Genomic DNA, 12510 nt, shown 5'->3' on the forward strand with positions numbered 1-12510 from the left:
AAAAAAAATTATTTTAGTCTTTATATTCAATTTTTGTTAATAAATTTATCAAACATTAACTATTACATAAAATTTACTTATTAATGTTCTTATTAGTGAAAATATTACATTAAATTCGATTGATATTACATAACTGTCTTAATTAGTCACTTTCAAATATGTTCCTGGTAATTTAAGAGACTAAAACAAGATTTTTAAAAATTATAAGGACTAAAAATAACAATTTTAAATTTGAGGGACCAAAATTAAATTTATCTTAAATTTGAGGGACTAAAAACATATTTAAATCTTTTTCTAATTATAGCCTCATCCTCATGATAGAAATTTTAATTTTGTAACAGTAATTGTGTGGTTGAGAGAGGTAATTTAGTGAGGAATGAAAAAAAAATAGATAAATTATCAAATAATTTTTAAAAAAATGTGTGTTTGATAGAGATGATTAAAGTGAATTTGTGATGGAATTCATATAATACTAATTTTAATCTCTTAAGGGTGAATTTGTGTGAAATTTTAACCCAAAATGTATGGACAAAATTTGCCTTAAACTATTATTATCTAAATAAATAATTAATTAATTAATAAAAAATAAATATTTAATAATATATTTTACATAAAAATCTAATTATATAAAATATATTTTTAAAATATCAATTTCTCTTTTTTTTTAAACTAATTATATTCTATTAAATAATTACAAATTTTATATTATTTCTTATTAATGGTGTGATAAAAATTCAAATCGATTCAAATTCATCCATACTAAAAAAAAAAAAGAAGAAAAACTTGATTCATTTTTAAAAAGTTCCACACCAATTCATTTTATAAAATTAGATCTATTTTTATAAAACGTTGATTAATTTTGATTCTCCCAAACACATATCGATATTTAAGTACATAATAGATAATTGTACTGAAATTGATTCAACATGGAACTAATATATTTTATAAAAGAATGGATCAATTAATCAATATTTAAAAATTAAAAAAAACCGGTTACATTCGAATTAAATTCTTTTTAAAAATATAAACATTCCTATTTTGTATTAAATTAATTGTGGTGAAGTGTAAAAAATAGGATTTATCATTAAAAGAAATAAGTTTTCCTGTTCTGAAGTGCAGTGTCCAGTTCAGAGAGAACCGTGATCCAACGTTGACTCATTGGACCACCAGAACGAAGTAAATGCACCTGTATCTATTTATGTTGGTTCGGGTATGAATGTCTGTGCTGTAGAAATCAGAAAAATGAAAACAACCACCCAAAAGTTTCAGACTCTGCTTAAGCATAAACAAACAGTTTGCTCTAAGAGGTAATCATGGTCACGTGTAACACATAACACCTGCAAAATGCTTACTAAGTTATAAATATCTTTGTAAATTGTAATCAAATGATTCAAACGGTCCATACATATATGTGATGGTCAACAAGAACTATATATATAAGCCAACAGGGAAAGTGAAGCAACAAAAAAGTAGGTTATATGTAACTGAAAGAGAAAGTTAAAGAAATAGTAAGTCCAAAGGATCGAAAAACAGGCTAAGAATATAGAATTATCCATTCTCACACCAAGAGGGAGAGAAGGAAGAAGCAAACAAAACGGAAAAGCTAAAAAGTAAAAAAAAGAAACATAATCTCGACGAGACCGACCGTAACCATCGCAATCAAAAACATCATCGTAAAACGTTGACGTATAACTGCCTCTTGACCGGTTCATGGTAACTACACGTTACTACCTCCTTTTGTAATCTTCTCTTCTGTCATTATTCTTATATATGCTTTATTTTAATTCTTTTTTTTTTTTGTTTTTCTTTTTCAACGTTCATCTGGTGAAGTCGTGAACGAGGCTGGTTCTGTCCGTCACGTTGAGTCTCCAAGAGAGAAACGGAATGCCGTTCTCGGCGTCTCGATCGGCGTCCTCCACGAAACGGAACTCGCTCCCCATCCCCGGCGAGAAGCACTGCATCTTCTGACTCTGCTGCTGCGCGTACCACGAGTTATTGTACGCCTGCGCCGACTCCATCACGCCGCCGGATGCCGCCGCCGCGCTCGCTCTTCTCTCCTCCTTCTTGAATCTTATCCCGCACGCATTGCACAGCGACTGCAATCCAATTCACACAAAAATAATTAGTACCTCGTTGAGTCTCATGATTAATATAGTTATTTAATAACTAGTTTCAAAGCTTGTTACAGGCAGGTAAAATAAAAATGAAAAAATAGTAATATAGTTTTTAGGTAATTAATTACCTTGGGGCCTCGGGGTCCATTTCTCCAAAGAGGCGTGGAAGTGGTGTCGCAATTGGCGCAGCGGCGAGCGAGGAGAGAGTCGGTGGTATTCGTGGGACGTGGGGATTTGGTTTGGGATTGGGGGTTGTTGTGTTTGGATTGTTGTAGTATGTCCCAGCAGAAGTTGGAGACGGAGCGGCGTTTGGTTGGTTTTTCTTGGTCCTGGGAGAAACGGGTGGAAGGGGTTCCGAGGGAGAGGGTGCAGTCGACGGAGGGGGAGGAGGAGTAGTCGTAGATTTGGGATTCGTGGTTGGGCATGGAGAAGAGCATGGAGAAGGAACTTGTTTGGGTGTGGAACATCCCACATGTGCAGGGTCCCAGTCCCATGACGTGCCCCTGGGAGCCACTACTGCAGCACCGATGCATGTTATTGATAGATAATAATATTGATCCTCCGAGTGAGGTCAGGGGAGATTTAAAGGAGTGGGGATTGCAATAATACAACGTTAGACTTGGAACAAAGAGCTGAGTGGTACGGAGAAATGAGAAGAGGGTGTTGTCGTGAGCTTATAAGATGTCGAAATACCAGTCAGCACCTGCAGTCCACCTTGTCGTTAATTGCAAATGGAGGGATAGGATATATATATATAGAGAGAGAGAGTGTGTGAGTGAGAGTGAGGGGGCTTTAGGTTAAAGTATATGATATGAGACTTGTAACTAGTAATAATAAATATTAAAGAAAGAATGAGAGGGACCCAGTGGCAATGGCAATGGCAATGGCAATGGGTGTGTTGAGTTTCTAGTTTCTATGTATGGCACCGTGGGTGACTTTATGCAAGATTTGGGCTTGCGTAGTTTCATTTTATAGCACTAGCGAGTAGCCAGTAGCGAGTAGCCAGTAGCCAGTAGCAGGTAAGCAGTGAGAAAAGAAAAGAGAGGGTGGAGAGGTTTTGTTTTGGTCATTGGGTAATGGGTAGTCAAAAGAACCCACGTGACCAGCGGGAACAGTCTTCCATGGATCTGCCTTTTCCGATCACGAGGTTTTAGTGTCTCAAACCCAATATCCGTATCTCTGCCTCTGCCTCTGCCACTGCCTTATTCTCACGCTCCTCTCCCTTCCCTCTTCCACCACGCTCTAATCCCAATATTACACTATACCTGCATCCTTGGATTTGCAAATCCACTATCAATTGATTCAATTCCCAACGCTCTCCTAATCAAACATTCAATTCTATATTCTCTTTTTCATTCATCATATACTATACTATGTCTTTTAATTTTTATTTTTATGTCATATTGAATAGTATTTGTGAGTGTGGGTGTCACGCACCACGTTAATGAAGGTGGGGTATGTGTCCATGGGATGATACATTTTCAACAGAACAATGACCACTCCTAGCTCCAAAGACCCCCACTCCGTTAGTTGTTATAGGGAGTCCAATCCATCAAATCTGCACCAACAATAACCACAACAACCAGTTTTTCCTACCGTACCGTGCGAATCACGTGAATCCGAAACAAAAGCCAAGCTTGTCATCATAGTACCTCATGCCCCGAATCCCAACCTCATCACAACATTGCTTTTTAAGAGCAGTTGCTTATGCGAGAACAGTACAAGTTGTAGAAGATCCCTCAGATTTTGAATCATCAGAGCAAGCAACCTTGTGTTAGTTCGGGTCAAAGAAGGCATTGCAAAAAGAAAAGAAAAGAAAAGGGCAAGAAAAAAAAAATAAAAGAAAATCCAAAACTAAGAGTTGTTTTAAAAAGAAAAACAGAGAGGTGCCCCACATCATGATTCATGATAGCCAAGCCCAAACAAAGTCCTCTGGAACATGGATGAAAAGATTCAAAAACATTCACTGAGAGTGAGAATCAGATCGTCTAGAGATTGATGACCACCACCGCTTTCCAAAAGATGCTCTATATATCTTTGCTTTGTATCGTAAACTACGAGCAAAAACTAGGATTAGAAAAAATAAATTTAGAACTCAGATCTGTCCATAGAATATATTCGCCAGGCCTGGGGGAGTATCAACTCTCCAATCCAAGTTTCAAATCATGTGAAAGGGGAAATAAAATAACATAACATTGTCCAAATTTGAAATGATTGGAATAGGCTACTCCGAAGACCAGCAACAACACAAGCGACATTCAATATTCACTTTAATCTCGTGATCATCTGCAAAAGGGCTTCAAAACCATGATTCCAAGTTTACGTACACAACTCAAAATTCTAACGGCAATCTGAGAAGAAAAAAAAAAGCTCCCGAAAAAGTTCACACAACATATATAGGATCCAACGCTATGTTGCCATCGTTAGTGTCCCACTTCAACCTTTGATACATGTCGGTACTGTTGCAAAATGCAAATAATTTAGCTCAGTATTAATTTATTTTTCAAAATCTCATTTTGAGAAAGTGTTACTTAAACTGAGACACTATTTAGAATTAATTTCTATTCATTTGGATACCCTCAAGGCTTCACTATCTTACCAACAAATTGGCCAGAAATAAAAGAGGCTGAAATTCAGTTTTAATTGTATCTAGTCCTACTCAAATAATGAATTAAAAGTTTGCTGTTTTAATTTGTACAAAGTTAGATGAAATTATAAAATGAGAATATGTAAACAAAGAGACATTGAGTAAAAATTATAAATGCATATCAAATTCATTTAAGATTTCAAGCAAGCGACAGTTGCGATATAGCGATTAATATTTAGTCTAATGTTTTGAGAACATCGGTGGCAAGCTAAAAAAAAGTCATTTAAGAAATTTTAAAATAAAAAAATGTCGAGAATCTAATATTTGCATTTATGACAAAAGATATTTTATAAAAAAATATATTATATTTTGTTTTTTATCTATAGGCTTCATAATATCCGAGCTTTATATAATTAAATTAATACATTTGTTGATCACTAAAATCAATATATATAATGGTTAGAGAGAAAGATTAAAATAAAAGTAAGAGAACTTAAATTCAATCTTCATCTATATAATTTTTTATGAATAAAAGAAATTAATTAATGCATTTGCAAATTAGCAAACAGCATACATTAGTTTAAATGTGATTACAAAAAAAAATCTAATTGATTGAGGGTTTTTTCAAAAAATTGACACATAAACCCTAAACTCGTAACACCGTTTCAAATATGAAAATGTGAATAGCAAGCAAGGGATCAATATTAATTAATGGATCAATATATATATACAGCCACTTGCCATAAAGTACGTACTTGATGATTAATTTAAAAATAAGCAAACTTGTTTGATTAACTCTTTACATAATTACTTCCAAACATGAACGACAAATGGCAATATAATAAGAAATTTAAAAATGGAAAGATAAAGAAATGTTCTTTTAAGGTGCATACTATAAACACAGGGGTTTAAGACCACCTTTGACCAGTTGACCAAAAGGTTAGACCTCCATAGAGGAGACAATTAGATGTTACAGAGTGTGGTCTCAGATGTTATGATACTGACAAGAAGTTAACTTTCTTAGGTAGCGAGGTTTCTCCTACAATACGGTACCCTTTTTCTATATGTTGGTTCTTTGCCTCCCACTTTAGATTTTGTTCCTTCTTTTCCTCCCTCTCTTATTCCTATTCTTCAATGTTGTTGCTACTTTGAAACCTTACCAATCTCTGCCAAAGAAGATCCCGTCAACAACAAAATCACTGGACCAATCCGATCCCAATCCACCAAGCCAAAAGGTCTCCATGGAACAAATTTAAACACAAAAAGAATAGAAAAATAAAAATATCCCAAACCCCCAGGTGAGAGAAAGACAGACATTCCAGTTGTATCTTGTTGCTTTTGAGGAATGTAATTTTATTCGTTCCCAAAGTTTATTTTAGTGATAATTCTGTTAATACTTGTTTTATGCACTAATAAAATACTATGAAAGTGTGGCTCCAGGCAATAGGCATTGTTGAACACATTTGCATGCATTGCATGCAATGCGAGGAAGTTGTTCGACGACACCCACGTGGCATCTTGGTGGATGATATTATTATGGAATTGATTGATTTTAGGAATTTTGTCGGATTAGGCGTTAGATGCTGCTTTGGCAATTGTCGTATAAATTTTCAATTGGTGAGACCCACCAAATCCAACGAGCCACGTAATATGATGATTAATTAACCAAACCATTACATGTAAGACCGTGCAAAACTGCGCTTCTGAGTTCTGAGGCGGTGACCAATACTGACACAAACCCCGTAACGCACACTCTCGTTTTCGGTTTCACCATTTCGTAATGCTGCGTGCGGATTTACTTACTATTTATCATCTATTTTATACTTTAAGTTGATCATCTATTATAAATAATAAATATTTAAAATAGTTTCTTAATTTTTATTTATTATGAATTTTTCTTCTTTCAAATTATAATTAGTATAATTTATTAAATATATTTAAATAATGTTATTAATAATTTCTTATATTAATTAAATTGTAATCTTAAATAATATTCGTTCACAAATACTAATAAATAATGCGCGAGATTCTGTAGCCTACGCTCGCGCAGAGCGTGTGACCCGCCCTTCGAACGGAAAGAGAAGTAGAACTGTATAGGTGTTGTGTTTCGTAATATTACAGTATAGCAATTTTATTTTGTTTAAAATTTTAATAAAATCATTAATTTGACCTACGGTCTGTTTTTAAAATTGTTTCGGTCTGAAAAGATGCATTAAAGATAACCTATCTCCTTATTCAAAGTAAAAATATTTAAAATTGTATTTTTCTTCTTTTTATCTCAGTATAAAAACTTTATACTTAATTATTATATTTTTTTGGCATTTAAAATCACGAGATTTTGTTAAAATTTCGTCTTATTATTAAACAATGTATTTTGATACTCAATTATTGTCATTAACTACTAGATTTGGTACAATATAAATTCTTAGTCGATAAAATGATGAGTTATTCTAAGTGCATAAATTAAGTCAGTTATAAAAAATAATTTTCTAGCAAAACTCTTCAGATAACACATTTTAGTTATAGGTCAAAATAGCTCACTTGCCTGTCAGTCTATAGCATGAAGTGATTGACGCTAAATCCAATAATATATAAGATAACACATATGAGTTATGTCGAAATAATCCACTTGTGTCCACCAACTTATAACATAAAATACATAAAGGTTAAGTCAAATAATATATTAAATAACATATCCCGGTTAAAGGTCAGGATAGTTCACTTGCCTACCGGCCTATAACATGAAATACGTAAAAGTTAAGTCAAATAACATTATAGATAACATGTTTCGATTGTAGGTCGGGATAGTCCACTAAGGTAGACACATAACAAAAAGTTTTCAAGTTTTGAAAGGCGAAGTATAGGTCTAGTTTTGGCTAGGATTCCATGTCAACTTTACGCGTAATGGTCAGGTTGTCTCTAACTTGCATAACTTTTTAAGTCGACTTTGTGCATGATATGGTCGAGTTATTTTTAACTTACACATTTTTTTGAAACAATTTTGTGTGTAATGACTGTTATTTTTGACTTACACATCTTTTAAGTTAATTTATGCGTGATGATCAAGTTGTCCTGAAATTACACGTCTTTTCAAGTTAATTTTGTATATGATGATTAAATTGAATTCAAAAAAATTTAATAGTTCAGTAATTAATTAATTTCAAATGCAAATAAGAAAAAAAATAAGTTGATGCATACAATAGAATTGAATTATCATATTTTTTTAATGACTATTAATTTTTCAATTTTCTTTCTCTATTTATTTAAAGAAATAAAAATAAAATCAAAGTTATGTGGTGGGAAGCAGAATATTTATATAAAATGTAATAAAAAAAGTGATATATATAATATTCATCTAAAAAAACTGTTACTATTAATTTTTCAATTTTCTTTCTCTGTTTATTTAAAGAAATAAAAACAAAGACAATATTTTGAAAGTTATGTGGAGAGAAGCAGAATATTTACATAAAAATGTAATAGAAAAGTGATATAGATAATTCGTCTAAAAAAATTGTGACTATTCATTTTTAATTTTCTTACTCTATTTATTTAAAGAAATAAAAACAAAGTCAAAATCTTTGAAAGTTATGTGGAGGGATGCAGAATATTTATACAAAATGTAATAGAAAATTGATATAAATAATATTAATCTAAAAAATTTGTGACAAAATCTGCACTACCAATTTACCAATTTTTTTTAATTTTAATTATCTAATTCCCAATGAAAAGAGTAACAAATAATAAATAATCGGATAACAAATAAGTAAGGAAGATTTTATTCAAGAAGACAAATAAACTTTCACAACTATTACTTTTTTTTAGTGAATTAGATGTGACAGACAAAATAATACATATATTATTTTTTATATTGTTTAATTAGTAACAATCATGATACGTTTATTATTAATTAATAATAAATATAATAATTTTTAGACAAATAATTATAATAAATGTATTATACAAACGATGATATATTATTGGAATAAACAGACCCTTAAATTTTGTCATGTGTCAAATTTATTTTTCATTTATTTATTTAATAGAAATTTTCACAATCAAATTATTTCTCTAATTAAATGTCTTTGACTTCTTTTCTCTCAAGATTGCATATTTATATAGTCATTGATTTTGCTTTTTTATTGAATTTTCAAAACACCCTCGAAGTTTCACTAATAAATCAACACGGGTAAAGAATAATATAATCATTAATATATATTGTTTGAATCAACAAGGGAACACAAAAGATGATTAAAATGAAAATAAGTGTCGATTGGATGCTATTAACGTGGAACTTGGTGTCAAAATTAGGAAAAATAAATTAAAAATAAAATATAAATGATATAATTTTATTGGATAAGATTATGAAGCACACAAATATTTTGATGAAGACAGAAAGTGGATAGAGAATCTTCACACAACTTAGAAGAAGAGTGAAGGTTCTTGATTTGTGTGACAATGATAAGTTTTACTAGATCCTACGATAGACGTCAAAATATTTTTGTATGAATAATACATTAAAAATAACCTTGCCTCTTATCCAAAGTTAGAGTATTTGAAGATATATTTTGTCTTTACTTTAAGATTGATACTTTATATCTAACTATTATATATTTCTGGCTCCAAAAACCACGGGATTTTGTGAGAAATTGATCCTGTTATAATCAATTACAAAAAAACAATTTTCTACAAAAATTCTTCGGATAACACATACCAAATACAAGTTGGGATAGTTCACTTACCTACCACGCATAAAGTGCGTAAAGGTTTAATCAAATAATATTTTAGATAATACATCTCGATTATAGGTCGAGATAGTAAAAAAACATAACAATTTTACTTTCCAAAATTCAAATTGGTTAAAAAATAGATCACAGAATTTTTTTCCGTTCCTATTAACTAGAGCTTGAGATTGAATCCAATTTTCATGGTGCTTTGTATCCTTTCTTGTGGACTTGCATTGGGAATTTGGGATGAGTAAATAGTTTGTAATTTCACTGAAAATCCTCAAAGCGCAGTTGGTTGTTGACTATGGTCTTGCATGAAATCGAGGCTCTCTAATATAAAAATTTATGTACAAAAAAAATGGTTAAAAATAAATTTGAATTGGATTAATTTAATAGAATGAGGCAGACAATAAACACCTAAAATTAGAGTAATGACATGATGATTGGATGCATGAGAAAGGGTGAGTCGAAGCTGGATTTTTTTTTCTTTCCAGTTTTCATTTATTTTGAATAATTATTTTATTAATATAAAATATTTATCAATTTTATCAATAATTAATCTTTGTTTAAAAATTTAGCTAGCCAGATTTAATTATAATTTAATTAGAGTTTCATCTCTCAACTAATTTTTTTCCATATTATGTTTTTTCTTTTTTATATATTCGAACATAATACTTATTTGTATATATAATTTATTATAAAATTTAGTTATATACAATAAATATTTAATATGTATATTTTAGATGTTAAAATATTAACTATTATTATAAGACAAAAGATAATAAAAATAATTATATTCTTTAATGAGTACTAATATTTTGATTTCTTATTCTTTTAAGACACGGATAGTTGTTTTGTATTTATATCATTGATTTATTAAATTAAAATTGCGCAATATATTTGCTTAATACGGAAAGAAAAAAATTACTTTAGAAAAGCAAGTGTTACATCGTTATCATTTTGGAAATTAAATTAAATTTTAGCAAAAAAAAATAAAATAAAATCGAACGACTTGATGTAGTTTTCATAATAAGTATAAAAAGTTTGATTGAAACAACCAAAATTATTGTTTAAAATTTGTAGGCTTGAATAAGGCTGGTCAAGGGTAATGTTCTATAGTACTCTTTTGAAGTGTTTTTTTTCTTCTTCTGGAAAATACTTTTTTGCCTGTTAAAAAACAAAAATGATAGGAGATGATAAACGAGTATGGGCCTTGGATCCAATAATATACTTGAAGTTGAATGTTAGAAGTCTCTTGATAGTGTTATCGTAGCTTAGCTTGGTTGTTGAAGTCACTTGAAGCTGCAGGGTAATTTTCCTCACTATTCGAATTAAGAGAAAAAGTTGAATTCAGCTGCAAAATAAATAAATAAACAAGAGAAATAATTTTTTTTTTCATTATTAAAAAAAAAGACAGTTTGTAAGGTATATATATTGGATGAAAGAGATACATAAATAAACAAAATTATGACGGGTGAAGTTATTTTTAGAAATTTAAGTTGTTATTTGAATCGGTAAAATATTCGTAGTTTGCAAAATATTTTTTTAAATATAACTAGCTTTTTGTGTCATTCTAAAGTTCAATTCAATCATGTGGTAAGTATATATTTAAATTGTTTAAATATATTTTTAAATTTTGAGGAATTTTTTTTTGTCACTTAAATTTAAAGTTATCGTGTTTTATAAATGTTAATTTTTTTTTTAATCTCTCATGCCATCAATAATATATATAAAAGTGATAGATTGACATAACTATGCCCATTTAATATTTAATTTTTCACTAATAGAGACAGGATGTAGATTTTATGCGATAATATTTAATATATTTTTCTAACAAAATTTAAAAATTAAAATTAAAATAAATATTTTTCAAATTACATAACTAAAACATTAATTTTGAATTTGAGGAACTAAAAACATATTTAAGTTTATTTAAGTTATTAATTTATTTATATTTTATTATTATAATATATTTTTATTATATATTTTTGTGTTTATAACAAAATTTATAAAATAGATATAGAAGATAAATTTAAATCTCTCTTATTAAATAAAATTAGAGAAAATCCAATATAAATTGTGAATAGATTAATAATTATTCTGATAATAGGAATGACTTACTCTTTGAATATTCAAAAATAAGTATGTTTAGCTAATTAGAAAAACAAAAACATGCTGTTAAGTTTAAGAGCATTTGACTTTTAAAATTTTCGGATGTGTTTGTTTTATCGTTTCAACATCGTTCAACAGAGTTTTTTCACTTTTCAAGATAGAAACATAGAAGTAAAAGGGGGATAGATTGACGTTCAATTTGATGAAACGTAGAAACAAACACACACTTCCTTCGTGTCTCTGTTTGCGAGAGTGATTTACAACAACATGCTCTGCCTTCCTTACAAAACATGAAATGTGCGTCTTAGTTTTGACAACTTTCATCCTAGTTACCCACTATAAGGCTCATGTTATAAAGACACTTCGTGGTCTATAAGTGATTGATCTAAGATGATCAACTTAATGTTTGACTTCAAAGTGGTCAGTCTAAAGGAAGTCATCCTTAGAAAGTTAGCTTAGAAGTGTTAGTCCAAAAGAAGGCGACCTAAAAGTACAAATAATATATTTGATATAAATACTAATATTAGTTGATATAAATAATAGTTATTTGTGTTCGATAATTAAGTTAATCAAAATTCAAATTCTAACTTTGGACTAAGACTCATCCAAAATTATTAAGTTTAAAATAAGTCTTAAAGTAAGATTTTTTCAAATTAATAATAATATATTTTGATAATTTTTTTATAGTCATGGATCTTAAAAAAAATATTTATATTTATATATATTTTTAAATATATACCTTTTAAAAGGATATTTAAGAATAAAAAAATTAACTTTTAAATTATAAAGCTTTAAAAATATTATATAAATATTAATATAAAATATAATTTTTTTCAAATGAGTTTATCGATGAGTTTTGTTGGCTTAACTATTGGGCTTGCTTGGCTTAAGTACGGAAGATAATATATCGAAAGGAAATATCTATTTTATATATGTTCATAATGTATTTTTCGTTATAAATACCTCGTATTAG

The 12510-nt window shown here is 29.6% G+C and overlaps 1 protein-coding gene across 1 annotated transcript; it reads right to left on the reverse strand.

The window, feature by feature from the left end:
* Positions 1–1412: 1412 nt before the first annotated feature.
* LOC109801476 (GATA transcription factor 19) lies at positions 1413–3058 on the reverse strand. Its single transcript, XM_020362555.3, has 2 exons — positions 2243–3058; positions 1413–2096 (listed from the first exon to the last, which is right to left on the reverse strand). Exons 1-2 carry the CDS (start codon positions 2645–2647, stop codon positions 1818–1820), a joined length of 684 nt encoding a protein of 227 aa, XP_020218144.1. The 5' UTR covers positions 2648–3058; the 3' UTR covers positions 1413–1817.
* Positions 3059–12510: the final 9452 nt, after the last annotated feature.

Source organism: Cajanus cajan, chromosome 11 (assembly GCF_000230855.2).
Source record: "Cajanus cajan strain Asha chromosome 11, NIPB_CcT2T_4, whole genome shotgun sequence".
Classification (NCBI taxonomy): domain Eukaryota; kingdom Viridiplantae; phylum Streptophyta; class Magnoliopsida; order Fabales; family Fabaceae; genus Cajanus; species Cajanus cajan.

What these genes read in the sequence shown, in the direction of transcription:
- LOC109801476 (XM_020362555.3), bottom strand. Translation starts at nt 2,647, where the DNA reads ATGCATCGGTGCTGCAGTAGTGGCTCCCAGGGGCACGTCATGGGACTG. An exon ending in ATGGACCCCGAGGCCCCAAG is followed by an intron (nt 2,097 to 2,242) that starts GTAATTAATTAC and finishes ATTGGATTGCAG; the next exon opens with TCGCTGTGCAATGCGTGCGG.